Source organism: Phymastichus coffea, unplaced genomic scaffold, assembly GCF_024137745.1.
Source record: "Phymastichus coffea isolate CEN01 unplaced genomic scaffold, Cenicafe_Pcof_1.1 PCOF00294, whole genome shotgun sequence".
NCBI lineage: Eukaryota > Metazoa > Arthropoda > Insecta > Hymenoptera > Eulophidae > Phymastichus > Phymastichus coffea.
Genome location: NW_026707105.1, coordinates 2,501 through 22,212, shown reverse-complemented (window position 1 = coordinate 22,212; position 19,712 = coordinate 2,501). Strand labels below are relative to the sequence as shown.

The 19,712-nt window shown below is 38.7% G+C and overlaps 4 protein-coding genes, 1 non-coding gene and 2 pseudogenes across 5 annotated transcripts; 5 read left to right on the top strand and 2 right to left on the bottom strand.

Annotated features, from left to right (window-relative positions):
- Positions 1–7,799: 7,799 nt before the first annotated feature.
- Positions 7,800–8,177, bottom strand: LOC131674753 (histone H2A). Its single transcript, XM_058953592.1, has one exon. It carries the CDS (start codon positions 8,175–8,177, stop codon positions 7,800–7,802), a length of 378 nt encoding a protein of 125 aa, XP_058809575.1.
- Positions 8,178–9,486: 1,309 nt separating this feature from the next.
- LOC131674752 (histone H3) lies at positions 9,487–9,897 on the bottom strand. Its single transcript, XM_058953590.1, has one exon. It carries the CDS (start codon positions 9,895–9,897, stop codon positions 9,487–9,489), a length of 411 nt encoding a protein of 136 aa, XP_058809573.1.
- Positions 9,898–10,199: 302 nt separating this feature from the next.
- Positions 10,200–10,511, top strand: LOC131674747 (histone H4). Its single transcript, XM_058953586.1, has one exon. The coding sequence runs from the start codon at positions 10,200–10,202 to the stop codon at positions 10,509–10,511; it is 312 nt and encodes a 103-aa protein (XP_058809569.1).
- Positions 10,512–11,911: 1,400 nt separating this feature from the next.
- LOC131674754 (histone H1.1-like) lies at positions 11,912–12,844 on the top strand. Its single transcript, XM_058953593.1, has one exon. It carries the CDS (start codon positions 11,912–11,914, stop codon positions 12,842–12,844), a length of 933 nt encoding a protein of 310 aa, XP_058809576.1.
- A 2,345-nt stretch (positions 12,845–15,189) lies between these two features.
- On the top strand, positions 15,190–17,220 carry LOC131674761 (small subunit ribosomal RNA; annotated as a pseudogene).
- Positions 17,221–18,319: 1,099 nt separating this feature from the next.
- LOC131674755 (5.8S ribosomal RNA) lies at positions 18,320–18,474 on the top strand. The gene has a single exon (XR_009302874.1). It is a non-coding gene; the product is annotated as a 5.8S ribosomal RNA (ribosomal RNA).
- A 693-nt stretch (positions 18,475–19,167) lies between these two features.
- Positions 19,168–19,712, top strand: part of LOC131674758 (large subunit ribosomal RNA) — a pseudogene marked incomplete at its 3' end in the record, with an annotated part of 3,045 nt that continues 2,500 nt past the window's right edge.

Genomic DNA, 19,712 nt, shown 5'->3' with positions numbered 1-19,712 from the left:
TACTGGAGAAGGATTGGGAGTTGGGTGTAAATGAGGGGGAAAACAGGTGAGACCGAAGGTGAGAATTTTTGGAGTTGAGAAAGGAATGAATGATGCGGAACTCATTGAATGTATGCGTAGAGAGAATGAAGAGATAGAACGAATGATGGGGAGTGACGAGGGAGCGGTGAAAGTGGGTCGCAAGAAAGAGGTGTAGAAGTGAGTATAAAGAAAATGTGGTGGTAGATCTGCGGGCTGACATTTTTAAGTACTTGGCAAAGAAAGGTACGGTGAGCATTGATCTGGCCGTCAAGGGAGTGGAGGAGTACCTGGACATTCCGATATGTTTTAGGTGCACTAGATTTGGGCATACGGCTAAGAACTGCATGGAGAGGCCGGTGTGCGCTGATTGTGGGGGTGAGCACCACACACCGGCATGTGACAGGCGGGGAGCAGCTTGACTGCCCAAATTGCAGGAGGAGGGGGGTGGATAAGGCGGTCAGGTCCCATAGTGCCAGGGATATAAAGTGCCCCGTGTATAGAGATCGGATCGAAGCCCATAGAGGACAAATAAAGTATGAGTGATGGGTAGTTGTAGAGTTCTGCAATTGAATGTTGGGCGTGGGAGGGAAGCGTGCGAGTTACTAGGGTGAATGCGTGTAGGAACGGGGCTGGTGTGGTTCTGGTGCAAGAACCGTATCAGAGAATGAAAGAGTTGTGTGGATACGTGTGTTTTTGCGTGGGAATTAAGTCGAAGCTCAAGTATGGGTGAGGGATGGAATGAATGGGGTGTTGATAGAGGAATTATCAACACCAAACGTGGCTGCGGTGAGGGTGGATGGAATATTGTATGTGAGTGTGTATGACGAGCCGGGTGGCGGGGTAAATAGGAGGTTCGCTGAAGTTGCCGACCAAATGGGTAGATGGGAAGGAAGTGCTGTGATGGGTGGCGATTTTAACGCCAAGCACACAGCATGGGGTGGACGGACAGCGGATGAAAGGGGTGAAGAGTTAGTCACGTGGCTGGCTCAGAATGGATGGCAAATAATGAATGAAAGGGATCGGTTGGCAACTTTCAGTGGGCCTATGGGTGAGAGCTGGGTGGACGTGACGTGTTACAAAGGAATAGTATGGAGTGATTGGTGTGTGTGGGAGGAGGACACCCTCAGTGATCATAGAGTGGTGTCCTTCAGAGTGGAAGGGAATGCAAAAGTAAAAAATATGGATGAGTGGAAGTATGATTTTGAGAGTGTGGATTGGGATGTGTTTGAACATAAGGTTGCGGAGTATGTTGAGGGAGAGGTGTGTGGTAGAGAGAGTGTGGAGCGAGAGGCGAGTCTGTTTCAGACCCATTGCGCACAGGTGTGCAAGGAGTGTGTGAAAAGGGTTAAAAAGGGTATATGGGAGCGAAATGAGTGGTGGAATGAAGAGTTGGAGAGAATGAGAGCCCGGGTCCGTTCTGCTAGGAAAAAGTGGCAAAGAGAATCCGATGCGGACCGGAGGTCGATTCGAATGGCGTCCTATAAGAGGCTTAGGCGCGCCTACAAGGTATTGATAAGGGAGGCAAAAAGGGCTGGCCTCGAAAGGGACGTCGAAGAGTTGACCGAAGGGGGGACCTGGGACGTGGTGTGGCAATGGGTGGCAAAAATGGGAGTGAGACAGGGATCAAGAGTGGTGAATGTGGAAATGAGCGAGAAAGATGAGAGAGACAGGGTAAGGTTGGAAAAGTACCATCCCGCTTTGAGAGAATGGGAACTAAGGGAGGAGAAAGAGTATGCGAGACAGGTATGGGTTGAAAGTGAGATGAATGAATATGATGGTATGTTTACGTGGAGTGAGATAGACAACACGGTGCGAGCTATGAAGTGTGAGAAAGCGACTGGGGATGACAAGATCCCAATGAGTGTGTGAAGAGAATATGGAGTGCGAAAGGCGATTATTTGTTAAAAGTGATGTGTGAGTGCTGGAAAATAGGTTATTTCCCAGCAGTATGGAAGAGAGCGCGTGTGTCATGGTTACCAAAGGCGAATGGGAGTGAGCGGCCAATCAGCCTCTTGCCGGCACTCGGCAAGTTGCTTGATATGGCCGTAAACAATAGGGTGAGATCATGGGTGTGAGAGAGAGAGTAAGTGGAGTCCGAATCAATATGGGTTCAGGAAGGGAAAGAGCACAGTGGATGCCATAGAAAAGCTGATAGATGTGGTGAGGGAATGCAAGTTGAGAGGCGAGCATGGCCTAGTTGTGACTCTGGACATGTCCAACGCCTTTAAACACCATAAACAGGGTGGCGTTGGACAGGGAAATGAGGAGTATGGGGATGCCAGTGAGGATGAGAAGAGTGTGCTGGAGTTTTTGTGAGGGGCGTAGTGTGGTCAGTGGGAAGGTGGAGCGGGCCATGGTGAAAGGGTGCCCCCAAGGCTCAAGCCTGGGCCCCTCGCTATGGCTCGTTGGTATGGAAGGATGGTTTGCGAGAATGGAAGTGTTAAGGATGAGAGAAGGCGTGCATGCGCAGGCCTTTGCCGACGATCAGGTGATCGTGATCCCTGGGAGATCGGCAAAGGAGTGTGAGAGAAAGTGGGCATTGGTATGGGAGGAGTGTGTGAGGTGGAGTAATGCGTGTGGGTTGGGGTACAACCCAACCAAAACAGAGGCCATGTTTGTGAGATGCTAGGGGTAGAGTAAGAGAGCCTGTGCTTCGAGTGGGTGATGGATGTAGGATAGTGTGCAAGAGATACATAGATGTGTTAGGAGTGAGGCTGGACACGAAATTTAATTTCGTGGACCACGCCAAGAAAGTTAGGGAGAGAGCGGGTTGAGTTGGTGACCAAAATAGGCGTGTTAGTGAGAAATGGTGGACGAGTGAACAAGGATAGGTCTAAGGGAGTATATGTTGGAGTGATCGCACCGGCATTGATGTATGGATGTGAAGTGTGGGGATGTAAGTGGAGGGATACGAGAGTGAGAAGGCACCTGGAAGCAGCACAGAGGATTTTTGGGGTTTTGGTGGGCCGGGGCTATCGGACGGTCCCATCCGGGGCCTTCCAGGTCCTTAACGGCACGCCACCACTCCACGTCCTTGCTGCGGTGCGGTACGAATGGAGAGCGAGGATTAGGGAAGTGAATGAGTGGAGAACGAACGAAAGTGAAATGCTGTACCCTCCGTGGAGAGGGTCAGTGTGGTTGAATGATGAGGAGTGTGGAGAGTGGAGTGAGGAGTACTGGGTGGATGGATCAAAAAGCGGGATGGACATGAGTGTAGGTATGGTGTGTACGGGAAGAGATGTGTGTGGACAAAGGGTGTGAGAGTGACGGGTGTGGGAGGAAGTATACAGGTAGAAATAAGTGCGATTCAGGCAGCTCTCAGCTCCATAAAGGCAAAAAACGTGAGGGGATTGTTCGCCATTTACACCGATAGTAGGGTGGTGGTGGACATGCTCACCAGGGGCTGGAGTTGCCACAAGAGTGTGAATGCGATAATTTGTGATGTGTGGAGTATGAAGAAGAAGGAAATGAATGTGAAACTGGAGTGGCAGAAACGGAGTGAAGAGTTAATAAAAAGAGCGGATGAAATTGCGAGAATGACAAGGGGAGAGAGTAAACAACGATGAGGAAGTGGATGTGGTGAGATTATGGGAGAGGAAAAAGTGGAAAATGAGAATAAGAGAGGATGTGATTGAGAAATGGCAGAGCGAATGGGATGGATCTGATAAAGGGAGAGCGTTGTATGCAGTGTGCAAAAGAGTAGGTTGGGAGAGGATCCGTTGTCTTTCAAAGCCGTGCAGATGTGCACAGGACACGGCAATGTGCGATGGTACTTAAGGCGTTTTGGACTGGCGGGTGAGGCAACGGGAGAGTGTGAATGTGGTTTGGGTGTGGAAGATATGGAGCATGTGAGAGAGGTATGTATTAAAGAAATAGAGTGAATGTCAGAGAAAGAATGATAGAGAGAGGAGTGGTATGGAATGAAATAGCGTTGAGGGATGAGAGAGGTGTGAGAGTGGCGGATGTGAGTGAAGTGAACGAGTGGGCAGAGGAGGCCCTGGAATGTGAGGAGTGGCGATTGGCGCGCGGCGGCGGTCCTTAATCTTACCTGTGGGGAGTCGTGGTGGCCGTTGGGGTGTCCTCCTCTTCTGGTCCGTAGTGCAAGGCCGATTCATGTAATGTTAGTGTTAATTTAATTATTGTCATTGATGTATTTTGTATATTTTCGATTCATTATATTGTTGTGTTTATTACTGTATCTTTGTTCTACTGGGGAATAAATGGGGTTCGTGGTCTTCTTTCTCCGCTCATTTTTGGAGTGCGGAGTTGGGATGGGTTCCCTCGGCGGTGGTTTTGCTGGATGGGGGGTGGTCTGTTTTGGAGGCTAAAGCCGAAAGGTGGGTGGCCGGGCACGTGAGTGTCCCTTTCAGTTAATGTCCCTACCCACTATCTAGCGAAACCACTGCCAGGGAACGGGCTTGGAAAAAATTAGCGGGGAAAGAAGACCCTATTGAGCTTGACTCTAGTCTGGCACTGTAAGGAGACATGAGAGGTGTAGCATAAGTGGGAGATGGCAACATCGCCGGTGAAATACCACTACTTTCATCGTTTCTTTACTTACTCGGTTAGGCAGAACGCGTGCGCCGTTCGCTCTAGTGGCGGCGGCTGTCACGGTATTCTCGAACCAAGCACGCAGAGTGGCTATTCGGAAACCGAGCCTGCGTCGATGGTCGGCTGCGTTGTTGCGGGTGTGCAATTTCGGTTGTATGCCTTGTGGCTCGTATGTGTTCCTTTGACGTTTGTTTGCGCGGTCTCTCCGGGTGCCGTTTTATGCTCCCGTGTGATCTGATTCGAGGACACTGCCAGGCGGGGAGTTTGACTGGGGCGGTACATCTGTCAAAGAATAACGCAGGTGTCCTAAGGCCAGCTCAGCGAGGACAGAAACCTCGCGTAGAGCAAAAGGGCAAAAGCTGGCTTGATCCCGATGTTCAGTACGCATAGGGACTGCGAAAGCACGGCCTATCGATCCTTTTGGCTTGAAGAGTTTTCAGCAAGAGGTGTCAGAAAAGTTACCATAGGGATAACTGGCTTGTGGCGGCCAAGCGTTCATAGCGACGTCGCTTGTTGATCCTTCGATGTCGGCTCTTCCTATCATTGCGAAGCAGAATTCGCCAAGCGTCGGATTGTTCACCCGTCAATAGGGAACGTGAGCTGGGTTTAGACCGTCGTGAGACAGGTTAGTTTTACCCTACTGATGACTCGTCGTTGCGATAGTAATCCTGCTCAGTACGAGAGGAACCGCAGGTTCGGACATTTGGTTCACGCACTAGCTCGAGCGGGCTATGGTGCGAAGCTACCATCCGTTGGTTTATGCCTGAACGCCTCTAAGGCCGTATCCTTTCTAGTCAAAGGTGGCAACGATATCTCTTGGAGTTCCTAGAGTCGAAAGGCTCAAAACAATGTGACTTTATTAGGCGATCGGTGTACGCGCCGGTCGTCGCACGGGCCCTTGTTGTCGTGTGTGGTTATTCGGTTGGCGGCGGGAACGATCCTTGCTATGTTCAACCAGACCACTTGGCGATCAATCATGGGTAATATTTCGATGTTGGAACTCGGAATTGTCTGTAGACGACTTACGTACCTGGCAGGGTGTTGTACTCGGTAGAGCAGTTTCCACGCTGCGATCTGTTGAGACTCAGCCCTTAGCTTGGGGATTCGTCTTGTCGGTGAGACGAGACCCCGTTTTGATTAAAAAGAAAAAAGAAATAAGAAAAAAAGGAAAAAAAAAAAATTGGCGAATGCCAGAAGGGATATTATTATCATCTAGATAATAATAATAATCTCTTTTGGTGTTCGCCTTTTTTATAACTTTTTTTTTAGACAGAATAAACTATGAACAGTACCTAAATTGTAATTGTTTATAATTTATATTTAGATATACAAAATATGAAGAAATTATAACATATAAGATTGGCAAAATTTGAGATAGACGAAAATATTTCACTCTCTCGAATTTTGCCTTTTTTATCACTTGCTTTATATTCATTTAATTAGTTTATTGCGATTATTAAATACAATCAATTCACTAATATTTACTATACCTAATCAAAAAATTAATAATACATGTTAGTTGAAATCAAAAAAATCTTTCCTATTAAAAATTTAAGATATTCAGAAGATTATGTTCAGTAATAAAATACACTACAGAAAGTAAGCAAAAAAACAAGTTATAATAAGAAAATGATTTTAATATATTTAAGGTTAACTAGTTAAAAAAATGTTTTTTTTTTGTTAACATTTCAATAGATTTATATATATATATATATATATATATATATATATATATATATATATATATATATACAGGGTGAGTCAGAATTATGAGATCAAATTTCAAGGGAGTATTCAGGGCATCAATTGAAGAGATTTGAGTATAAGAACCCATGTCCGGAAATGTCTCCCTAAGGCGCTACGGCCCTATGACGCTTTAAGACAGTTATGTGCAAATATGTGTTTTATCAAGTTTTAATGCATTTTATTTTTTGTTTTTGTACATAATATTACAATAATTGTTCACAATGTTGTCCTTGAACTTGAATGCACCTGTTTAAACGGCGTACATGGTTTCTGCGGATTTGGCTAAAAATTTGATTATCGTTTTGAACAACCTCAAATGCCGTACAAAAATGCAAAACCATGTACGCCGTTTAAACAGGTGCATTCAAGTTCAAGGACAACATTTTGAACAATTATTGTAATATTATGTACAAAAACAAAAAATAAAATGCATTAAAACTTGATAAAACACATATTTGCACATAACTGTCTTAAAGCATCATAGGGCTGTAGCGCCTTAGGGAGACATTTCCGGACATGGGTTCTTATACTCAAATATCTTCAATTGATGCCCTGAATACTCCCTTGAAGTTTGATCCCATAATTCTGACTCACCCTGTATATATAATAACCGCTGCTTCCTTCATTTAAGAGTCGCTTATAAAAAATCGACTCTTAAAATTGATAAAAACGACAATTTTTGACTCTTTTTAACTTGATCATTTTAAAATTCTTATACAGCTAATAGAGAACCCTTCTACTATAGGCAAACGATACTCTATATGTATGTATATGTATTATACTATCAATTCACATCGGGCAAAATTTTAGAGGAACAAGAATAATTTTAAAAAATTGCAACATTTATCTATCAATCATGATCGAGCGCTAAAAAAATGAAGCCTCCCGCATGAGGGATTGCAGTTCGAAAGACTAAAATAATCATATAACAATATAACGTCAAATTTTAATGTAACAAAAAAAAATGTATAAAAAAATCAGCAATGCTTTTTGAAAATAAAAAAAGGAATCTATATATGTATACAAAATTTGGAAATGGGTATCATCTTATTTCGAATATATTTGATTTAATAATACATATACTGATTAACAAATAATATTTATTGTCTCTCATATTATGAGTGAGAGACAAAGCTTGAGTAATCAATAATGAAAAAGGGTAGCAAATAATATATAAAAGTATAAATGCATGTAAGTAATTGCAGAATAGAAATATTGATAATGATTAATGTTTATTAATAATATTTCAATTAAATAATTACAAAGCATTATAGTGAATTTCTTTATGTTTATAAATATTATGGTCCTTAAAAGGACCGTTGTCTGTTTTCTTTTCTTTGGATAAAGATGTGTGTGTGTGTGTGTGTGTATGTATGTATGTATATACAATATATATGTGTGTATACATATATGTATGTATATGGGTATGTGTATGTATGTATTTGTTTGTTTGTGTGTATGTGTGCCAGAACATATACATATTACTTTGTTTTACTGTCAGTTTTCTTTGGAAGTAGTACTGCCTGAATGTTGGGCAATACACCACCTTGAGCAATCGTCACTCCAGACAAAAGTTTGTTTAATTCTTCATCGTTTCGAATAGCCAACTGAAGATGTCTCGGAATAATTCTCGTTTTCTTGTTGTCTCTAGCAGCATTTCCTGCTAATTCTAAAACTTCAGCGGCCAAATATTCCATGACAGCAGCCAAATAAACAGGAGCACCGGCACCTACTCTTTCTGCATAGTTGCCTTTTCGCAACAATCTATGTATACGACCAACTGGAAATTGGAGTCCAGCACGACTAGATCGACTCTTTGCCTTTCCTTTGACTTTTCCTCCTTTACCACGGCCGGACATATTGAAAATTTCAATTAATTATCACTTTAAATGTATACGAGAGAAAAAATGAAGAGCACCTAACACTCTGAACGTTCAACTAGAACTGACTAAACATTTCATTTTCACTTCTTTTTTATAGAAAATTATGAACCAATCAGAATCCTCGTCTCAATTTTCTGTCGGAGGCGGAGCTTGTTATTTGACATATTGTGCTGGTGAAGATTTTAAATGAATGCTCCCCTCCAAAAATTGTTAGTTTGTCTAGGTCTTTCGGTGCGTTAACGTCGTTGTTGTGTGGTTTGTACAAAAAAAAAAAAAAAAAAACAATTAAGTATGCCGCCAAAAACTAGTGGAAAAGCTGCGAAAAAAGCCGGAAAGGCTCAAAAAAATATTTCGAAAAGTGATAAGAAGAAGAAACGCAGGAGGAAAGAAAGTTATGCTATTTACATTTATAAAGTGTTGAAACAAGTTCATCCTGATACTGGAATTTCAAGTAAAGCCATGTCGATAATGAATTCCTTTGTAAATGACATTTTCGAACGGATTGCCGCTGAGGCTTCTCGTCTTGCTCATTACAATAAAAGATCGACAATAACCAGCAGAGAAATTCAAACTGCTGTAAGATTATTATTGCCTGGTGAATTGGCAAAACATGCTGTTAGTGAAGGAACAAAAGCGGTTACCAAATATACTAGTTCAAAGTAATTGAGCTAGTAATATTTTATATATATATATAAAAAAAAAAATAAAACGGCTCTTTTCAGGGCCACAAATAGACTTACATTAAATGAAATTCATTTAAGAAATGACTTGATAAAAAAAATAACAATTATTCAAAACTACTTCATTGAATAACAAGACGGCGGGTGTTTAAATGTAAAAGATTAATGAGTATAGATATTATTAATACAAAATAAATAAATTTTGTTTGTTTATTGAATTATTGTTTCTATTCGCCGCCATTTCCTGTATTTAAAGTTGATATAATATGTAATTTAACCCATTCGTTTTTGTATTATATATTTATCCTTATATGTATATAAACAAATATATACCTATATGTATATGATCGTATATGTAATGGGTATCATTATTTATATTGTAATAATTAAAAAAATTATACAATTTGTTCAGAAAACTTTCTAGAATAAATCCCGCAAATCTTTATTAATTTAATATTGAATTATTTTATAGAAATTCTTTTACATTTTCCAAAGAAGTGATAAAAATATTAATGAATTTCTATATATATAAATATATTTGTGGTTCTTAAAAGAACCGTTTTCATTTTTAATTTAATTATCAGTATTATGTAACTGATGATGATTTAGGCACGTTCTCCTCTAATTCGTCGCGCCAATTGAATATCTTTAGGCATAATTGTGACGCGTTTTGCATGGATGGCACACAAATTTGTATCTTCAAACAAACCAACTAAATATGCCTCGCTGGCTTCTTGAAGAGCCATTACAGCTGAACTTTGAAAACGAAGATCAGTTTTGAAATCTTGGGCAATTTCTCTTACCAATCTCTGAAATGGTAATTTTCTGATAAGCAGTTCAGTACTCTTCTGATACCGACGAATTTCACGTAATGCTACAGTTCCTGGTCTGTAACGATGAGGTTTTTTCACACCTCCCGTTGCTGGAGCACTTTTACGGGCTGCCTTGGTGGCCAATTGTTTTCTAGGTGCTTTACCACCAGTTGATTTACGGGCAGTTTGCTTAGTACGAGCCATGTTTTTTTTATTATTAAAAGAAAAACAAGAAAAGAAAGGTAAACACGATATGAACAATGTCAACACTACGACAGAACATAGACAACTAACTTTAGGGGGTCTTTTAGTAACCGTTTTAATAAGATTTGTCTTGCATTACTATTGGTTCAGTCCTAACATATTGGGGCGGGGCTTAATTTAGGTTATAAAAGCATTTGGAGAATGAAAAATTTTATCAGTTTGTTTGTGTTCGAGCTGTTGTAGGTTGCAATTTTTGTGCTTTGTAATAAACCGTATATCATTAAAAACTCAAATAAAAAAAAATGACTGGCAGAGGTAAAGGAGGAAAAGGATTGGGTAAAGGGGGTGCAAAACGACATCGTAAAGTACTTCGTGATAATATCCAGGGTATTACTAAACCGGCCATTAGAAGATTGGCTCGACGTGGTGGTGTCAAACGTATATCCGGTTTAATCTATGAAGAGACCCGTGGAGTATTAAAAGTATTTTTGGAAAACGTTATTCGAGATGCTGTAACGTATACTGAACATGCAAAGAGAAAAACTGTAACGGCTATGGATGTCGTATACGCTTTAAAACGTCAGGGTCGTACCTTATACGGTTTTGGTGGTTAAATTCTATTTATCTCGATTGACAATTTAATAAAATATATATAAAAAAAAAACGGTTCTTCTAAGAACCACCAATAATACAGTTTTAAAGAAATTCAAAAGACCACAGACGAATAATTCCTTATTTGTATTATTATTATTTTTATTATTTATTTATTTTATTTTTTTTTTTTGAATACAAAAAATATTACCGGACAAACAATTATAATTAATTAAAATTATATTTTTTAAATTAATTTTTTTTTTTTTTTTTTTTTTTTTTTTTTGAACGAATGAATTTAACTATGTTTAATTATTTTATAATAATAGATTAATTGGTAAAAATAAATCGAGCCAAGTTATTGAAAAATATTTATTTTAATGGTTGGTTTAAATCTTTTAAATATACATGTATGATTTTGGTTTCATTCTTCTCACACATATTTACAATATATTACGTTCATCTAAATGAATACTTCAATATATGTATTTCACTTTTTATGGTTTTTCTAGAAATGGATGATATTTTATATATTAAATTGAATATAACAATAAAAAAGATATAAATATTTTGAAGCTCATGTAACCATGCATAAATTTCTTGCTTTCATTGTATAATTTAGCCACTATTTTATAATTATTATGGTTTTTTTTTTTAAGTAAAATATTAATGCATCATTCATATAGATGTATGATTTTATTTTTTATCATTATAATTATATTTTTATTGTTTTAAGAAGAGAAAGAATGATCAATTTTGGTTGTGTCGACCTGTTCGAAATGCTGTTATTATGGTGACATGGACATGAAAATTTTCAAATTTCTCCGCTTTAGTTCATAAGGTCCACATAACGATATCGTATATGGTTTAAGTATATTTGTAATTTTAATTCATTGAAATTTGGTAAATAAATACATAATGATGTACAATTTATATGATATTAAAAGGAAAATGTTTCTGTTGAAAGTTCGGTATCGTTTTCGAACTATATCATTTTTTAACGTTAGAGACTTAGCATATAAATTATTACTCATTTTCAGATAAAGTATATACTATGCAAATGAAAACGGAATACTAACAAATCAAGAAAAATATGAAATTATTTAAGAAATACTTGTTTGAATAACAAGCTCCCAACATATGAAAGGTGTAAAGGACTTAGTTGATAATGGGAAGATGTATAAAACAGAACGTTCAGTCCTCCGTCGGTCCGTGTTGAGTTGGGGTCTACAAAAATTTTGTTTCGAATTTTAAACACATATAAGCATTATATGTTGTCTTATTTCTGTTTAATTCGCGAAATATTTCAAATTTTTTATAACAACTTTCAGTCAGTAAAATCTAAATTTTGTCACTTCTGTTATTATTACGGTAGTGTTATCATTTTAAGTGATTGTTTCATTAAGTTATAACATAACGAGACATGACCGATTCGGAAACATCAGCGGCTGCTATTGCCGCAAATCAACAAACTAATTCGTCAACGGTATTAGTGACAACTTCGTCGTCGTCATCTTCATCTCCAAATAAAAAAACAGAAAAAAAGAAGAATCCTCGATCGAAACCTACACATCCTCCAACATCCGAAATGGTTAATAACGCTATTAAGGGATTGAAAGAACGAGGTGGATCGTCAGTTCAAGCGATAAAAAAATATATAGCAGCCAATTATAAAGTGGATGCTGAAAAAGTAGCACCATTTATAAAGAAGTATCTGAAATCTGCGGTTATTTCGGGTGCTCTTGTTCAAACCAAGGGTAAAGGCGCATCAGGTTCATTTAAATTATCAGCAGCTGCTGCAGCATCAGCATCGGCCGGAGGAGCAACTTCTAATAGCGGTTCAAATGTAAAATCGAAACGGAAAATTACAGCTGGTGATAAGAAAAAGAAACCAGCATCGAAAATTAAAAGATCAAGTGCACCAACTGCTTCACTAAAAGGTTCTACTACAGCTGGTAGTAAGGCAAAATCTACGAAAAAATCAACATCAACTTCAAAGGTAGCAGGTGCGGCGGCGGGGGCGGGAGCAGCGTCCGCTGTGTCTACATCATCAAAACGATCAGCAATAATAATAACAACCGCTGATAAAAATAGAAGTAGAAAAACTGCAGCCGAAAAGAAAATTAGTAGACAATCAGGTGGTATCGGTGGTGGCTCAATGACTTCAATTCCTTCATCGCCTACTAAAATAAAAGCAACTTCAAAAGCAAAAAAATCGAATAAACCTGGACCAACGAAAAAACCAAAGGCACCGAAACCTAAAACAGCAAAATCGCCAGGAACATCAGTTTCATCAAAGGCTAAAAAAACTACATCGGTATCATCGACATCACCTAAAAAGAAAACGGTTAAATAATTTTAAATTCATTGTTATTTTCTTTATATAACATTGAATTGAATAAGAAGAAAATGAAATTGATCCAATGTAAATTGTATTGACTGATAAAGAATAGGAAGGAAGGAGGAGGAATGTTTTGTCTTCTGCTTGCATCGCAAATGCATATATCAAATGAATCGGTTCTTCTAAGAACCATCAAGTTTTTCAAAAGAAATTCAAATAAAACAAAAAAAACTATTATTATTATTATTATTATTATTATTATTATCATATTCCACGGGAATTCTTCTAAATATTGTTACGATAAACCCTAACGGCGGGGTCACCGGAGGTACCACCGAACCACCGGAGTCAAAACAAGTAAGTGGGTCAGACTACCACTAAGCAGATTTCTCGGGTATATAGAGGGTTCAAAGGTACCCTCAGGTCACAGATAATGACCGACTCTGGTCAGCATTCTTTATAGACGTTCAAAGAAGAGTTTATTCGAACCATTTACGTCAAACAAACCGAATTGAGGTTAAACGTTTAAAATAAAAGGGTACGAGTTCAACGTTGAAGGGTAGTTCATTCTAGGAAGTGTATTCGAGTGGTTCGGGTTCAATCCCAGTACTACCACCCCAGTCAGAAGTTCAGGTTCTGTGATTAGTGATTGTGTATAAAAATCTCCTGTAGAAGTAAGTATTGTTAACTTTCAGTATAGCTTATTTTGTGTTTTAGTATTAGTTGTTACTGTGAGTATTTGGATACCCCTATTTTTGAGTACCCCAACGTTTTTATTAATAGAGTTTTGTTATTTGTACATATATAAATATTAACGGTCTTCGTACTCCCTCTCAGGGGAAATTTCATTCATCCTAGGTATCAAAGATACTAGAAGGATTAAGCTCTGTTGGGACCCTTTCCAGGTTGTCGAAAAAAAAAAAAAATTATTATTATTATTATTAATAATAATAATAAGATATTTGTTTTAACAGAGAAATTTTATTAAATTTAAAAAATTTTCCATTTTTATAGTAATGCTTTTTCTTGGAATCAAGCTAAACAACAGGTCTAGTGTCGAACGTAAGCGTAATACATGAAAACGGGTTTCTAACCGATTCAGCATACTAACACAAATGAGTCTGTATATCAGTACTTTTACGGTAACTCGAGGGAATCAATAGGTCTATGTCGATGCAGTTATATAGTAGTGTTGGACATGTTGAGAGAAACGGAAGCCGATTTTTAATAAGTATTCGGCTGAAGTTTTTCGGTCTTCTATATGGAAGAATTTGGGCAACGACGATGTCCATATTATCGCTGCTAATTTTTATTTTTTAAGGCGTACACGATTTTGTTCAACGAACAGTTGTAGCGAATTGTAATGTACGCTTTTTTTTCGACAGCGGGATTGCGGATACGGTGGCGTTTACTGATTTTTACTGAAAATATCATGTAAACGTTATGATCCAAATGCAATCATATATATATATACAAAAATTTGAGACGTGTACGTTGAACCGCGATGATGAATGATGAGAAAAAAATATGATTAGAAATTTTTTCTCGTTTCGTTATTTAACATCGCCTCATATGTCAGTCTTATTTATATGCGATAACTCTCTACGTTCCGTGCGAGAAAGTTTTTCTTTTTGCCGTTTACAAATGATATATATATATTTAAAAAAAATATCAAAAATATATACGGCAATAGAAAAATGATTACGAAACGAACTTTCGAGATTTCCATGTCGCTTTCAATCTAGCGAAGGGTCGAGAGAATGTTCGAAAAATTTGAAATCTGTCAGCGTTTAGCACAATGAATAAAATTTTGTTATTATCGTTCTTTACTTGGTAAGAATTTTTTGAAGGACGATGATTATATTCAAAATTAGCGAATTGTGTAGTTGAATCAGATATTATCCTAGTAAAGTGATAAGAAAATTGAGAGAAAAGAAAGATAATGCATCTTAACTCTTAATTATAATATCGCATTACTTGATTTTGTTGTAATATGTTTAGAGCGTGGCAATTCGTTCGGTTTTTCCGTTTAACGAAATGCATCATTAACACGCACAAAATCCTTATTGCACATCATCAATAATAAATCAAATATTTATTATTAAGGTGAGATGTGTTTGAATAACATTAAATCCTTTCTAAGAAAATGAATGGTGATATGTAAAAAGAGTTACTTTTTTTTATTATTAGTCCTGGTAATTTTCATATATACATGAAAGAGATATGTCGATTTATATAGACATATATTCTTCGTATCGCGATTACCGACATTAATAAAGAATACAAAACTTTTTTTTCATTCTTCATTAATGACCATTTAAAGGAAAGGAAAATATATGAAATTTCAAACAAAATACAGCTCCCTGGTTGATCCTGCCAGTAGTCATATGCTTGTCTCAAAGATTAAGCCATGCATGTCTCAGTACAAGCCAAATTAAGGTGAAACCGCGAAAGGCTCATTAAATCAGTTATGGTTCCTTAGATCGTACCCACACTTACTTGGATAACTGTGGTAATTCTAGAGCTAATACATGCAAACAGAGCTCCGACCGGAGATGGAAGGAGTGCTTTTATTAGATCAAAACCAATCGGTGGCGGGTTACTTTGTGGCTCGTTATCGTACACTTTGGTGACTCTGAATAACTTTACGCTGATCGCACGGTCCTCGCACCGGCGACGCATCTTTCAAATGTCTGCCTTATCAACTGTCGATGGTAGGTTCTGCGCCTACCATGGTTGTAACGGGTAACGGGGAATCAGGGTTCGATTCCGGAGAGGGAGCCTGAGAAACGGCTACCACATCCAAGGAAGGCAGCAGGCGCGCAAATTACCCACTCCCGGCACGGGGAGGTAGTGACGAAAAATAACGATACGGGACTCATCCGAGGCCCCGTAATCGGAATGAGTACACTCTAAACCCTTTAACGAGGATCAATTGGAGGGCAAGTCTGGTGCCAGCAGCCGCGGTAATTCCAGCTCCAATAGCGTATATTAAAGTTGTTGCGGTTAAAAAGCTCGTAGTCGAATTTGTGTCTCGCGCCGCCGGTTCATCGTCCGCGGTGTTAACTGGCGTGTCGCGAGACGTCCTGCCGGTGGGCTCTCGTTCCGCGTATTGTGACACGTTTGATCATTCGGTATCCAATCCGGAGGTCGGCGGCGTTCCGTGCGTGTGAGCGGACCCAACTCAATCCTGCCGCGGTGCTCTTCATTGAGTGTCGAGGTGGGCCGGCACGTTTACTTTGAACAAATTAGAGTGCTTAAAGCAGGCTAAAATTTCGCCTGAATACTGTGTGCATGGAATAATGGAATAGGACCTCGGTTCTATTTTGTTGGTTTTCGGAACTCCGAGGTAATGATTAATAGGAACGGATGGGGGCATTCGTATTGCGACGTTAGAGGTGAAATTCTTGGATCGTCGCAAGACGGACAGAAGCGAAAGCATTTGCCAAAAACGCTTTCATTGATCAAGAACGAAAGTTAGAGGTTCGAAGGCGATCAGATACCGCCCTAGTTCTAACCATAAACGATGCCAGCTAGCGATCCGTCGACGTTCCTCCGATGACTCGACGGGCAGCTTCCGGGAAACCAAAGCTTTTGGGTTCCGGGGGAAGTATGGTTGCAAAGCTGAAACTTAAAGGAATTGACGGAAGGGCACCACCAGGAGTGGAGCCTGCGGCTTAATTTGACTCAACACGGGAAACCTCACCAGGCCCGGACACCGGAAGGATTGACAGATTGAGAGCTCTTTCTTGATTCGGTGGGTGGTGGTGCATGGCCGTTCTTAGTTGGTGGAGCGATTTGTCTGGTTAATTCCGATAACGAACGAGACTCTAGCCTGCTAACTAGGCGTATTTTGACATCCCAAAGGCCCGCCGGCTAGATGTCGTTGCGTGATTCGCGGTTGTCATAACCGTGTGTTGCGTGCGCTCGGTCGTGCGCGGTTTTTACTGTCGGCGTACAAACAATTCTTCTTAGAGGGACAGGCGGCTTCTAGCCGCACGAGATTGAGCAATAACAGGTCTGTGATGCCCTTAGATGTTCTGGGCCGCACGCGCGCTACACTGAAGGAATCAGCGTGTCCTCCCTGGCCGAGTGGCCCGGGTAACCCGCTGAACCTCCTTCGTGCTAGGGATTGGGGCTTGCAATTGTTCCCCATGAACGAGGAATTCCCAGTAAGCGCGAGTCATAAGCTCGCGTTGATTACGTCCCTGCCCTTTGTACACACCGCCCGTCGCTACTACCGATTGAATGATTTAGTGAGGTCTTCGGACCGATGCGCGATGGCGTTTCGGCGTCGTCGATGCGTCTGGGAAGATGACCAAACTTGATCATTTAGAGGAAGTAAAAGTCGTAACAAGGTTTCCGTAGGTGAACCTGCGGAAGGATCATTACAGTGTGTGTTGATGTTTAATATATTTTATTACATTGTAATGCGACAAATATTTAAACATAAACATAAAAAAACACATTTGTATCTTCTTACGAGAAGTTGATTTGAACGAAGTTGCTTTATATTATTTCTGCTATTGTAGCTGTATCATGGTACGCCGTTGATAATCCCATTATTTCTTGTTGTTATGATTTCTATTGATTTTATCTGTAGAAAATAAAATCATGAGTGAGCAAGAAATTGTTATTATAATTATAACTGCTATACTAAATAACAATTATCAGCTAAATAACAATAGAAAATAAAAAGGCAACGTTTAAAACTGTGTGTATTATTATATCATAAGAGAATTTTTTCTTCTTGTTTTATTTTGTGACAACTGAACATATTTAACGTTTAAATTAGTGAAAACTAGTCTATAAACGGAAGGAATTTGTGATGTTGTTTAAAAACACACGGTTTATTGACGTTATTTGAATGTATGTTTCCAAACTAATCGAAAATTTTATACTATTTCAACATAGAATTGGTAAAAATAAACGGTGTGTTAATTTATGTAGAACGGGTACCTATAATCCTTTTAATCTACAATTAATTGTATGTATTGTAGATAGATAGATGGATTAAAATATGGTAATATTAATAAGGATTTTCGCCCGATTTCATTTTTCCACATCGTTTGAACTTTTCTATATACATATGTTGAAATTTGGAAAAATTTTGATAACGATTGTGTTTGGAAATATATTAAGAATTTTAACAGGCGCTGTTATTCTATCCTCTGTAAATTCTTTGAAACGAATATAAACACCTCGAATATGTTTCAGCATATTAAATATATGTATGATTTATAAAATATATGGGTGTAAAAATAAATCGTTTTCTATTTAGAGAATAGAGGATATATAGAAATAATGGTGTTTTTATATAATTAAATTGTCATTTGATCTAAGAATATTGAAGTGAATTGTGTAGTCTGTTTATGATATTTGTATGTAATTTTAATATATATACATATATATATATATATATATATATATATATATACGTGCAAAACATAAATTAGATATACATATGAAACTTTAATAAATATATAAAAATACCCTAAACGGTGGATCACTTGGCTCGTGGGTCGATGAAGAACGCAGCTAATTGCGCGTCAACTTGTGAACTGCAGGACACATGAACATCGACATTTCGAACGCACATTGCGGTCCTCGGATTCTGTTCCCGGACCACTCCTGGCTGAGGGTCGTATTTATTTCAAAAACTGTTCGGTTTTCGAATGATGAAATTTCAATATTAATATTAATATTGATGAACATCGTTTGTTTACATCAGAACGAGATGGATGTTGTACGCACTTGTTTTTCAGGTGCGACATCTTAAATCGTGAAAGCGTCCCGATAAAAATAACTTTAATATTATAAATTATATGTACTGTATAGTTTGTATTTAAATTTTTTTTTTAAATCAAAAACAGTACAAATGTTAAATGTTCCTTTTTTTTCGGGTTTTTGACGATTATTTATCTATCTACCAATCTATTTATTTTTTCTCATATTTGTTGTCAGGTGGAGGGGAGAGAGAAAATGTCAACGATTCAGGAATTATATATACGTTGAAACATTTTCTTATGTTTTATATGTATATAAGATTCGTTGCCCTTCAAATGTTCAATAGAGAAATAATGATGAAGCGATTGAATGAATGTTTTTGAATATGGAAAGGTAGTGTGATGAAAAGATATAGGGAATAAAACAATCGTCGTGTCCGATGTTTTCGAATGAAAAGCGGAAAATGACGTCAGATATGTTTTATTTTTCCATTTCTTATGTTTATACACTTTTTTTTCTTATTCAATATAATAAAACGTTCATCAGAATTATTTCGCTTACAAACGATTGTAGATAATAAGTGATTTTGTCTTTGAAAATTATTCAAATTTCGACCTCAGAGCAGGTGAGACTACCCGCTGAATTTAAGCATATTAATAAGCGGAGGAAAAGAAACTAACTAGGATTCCCTTAGTAGCTGCGAGCGAACAGGGAAGAGCCCAGCACCGAATCCCGCGGCCGATATCGGGCGCCGGGAAATGTGGTGTTCGGGAGGATCCATTATCCCGAAATTGTGCGACGCGTCCAAGTCCTTCTTGAACGGGGCCACAGCCCATAGAGGGTGCCAGGCCCGTAGTGACCGTTGCCTATGGCGGGAGGATTTCTCCTTAGAGTCGGGTTGCTTGAGAGTGCAGCCCTAAGTGGGTGGTAAACTCCATCTAAGGCTAAATATGACCACGAGACCGATAGCGAACAAGTACCGTGAGGGAAAGTTGAAAAGCACTTTGAAGAGAGAGTTCAAGAGTACGTGAAACCGTTTAGGGGTAAACCTGAGAAACCCGAAAGGTCGAAGGAAGGAATTCATTCGCGTTTCGTAATTGGCGGAGAGAGGAATTGTGTGACGAAAATCGCTTGCGGTTTTTGCGCCGTCTTTTCT

What these genes read in the sequence shown, in the direction of transcription:
- LOC131674753 (XM_058953592.1), bottom strand. Translation starts at nt 8,177, where the DNA reads ATGTCCGGCCGTGGTAAAGGAGGAAAAGTCAAAGGAAAGGCAAAGAGT.
- LOC131674752 (XM_058953590.1), bottom strand. Translation starts at nt 9,897, where the DNA reads ATGGCTCGTACTAAGCAAACTGCCCGTAAATCAACTGGTGGTAAAGCA.
- LOC131674747 (XM_058953586.1), top strand. Translation starts at nt 10,200, where the DNA reads ATGACTGGCAGAGGTAAAGGAGGAAAAGGATTGGGTAAAGGGGGTGCA.
- LOC131674754 (XM_058953593.1), top strand. Translation starts at nt 11,912, where the DNA reads ATGACCGATTCGGAAACATCAGCGGCTGCTATTGCCGCAAATCAACAA.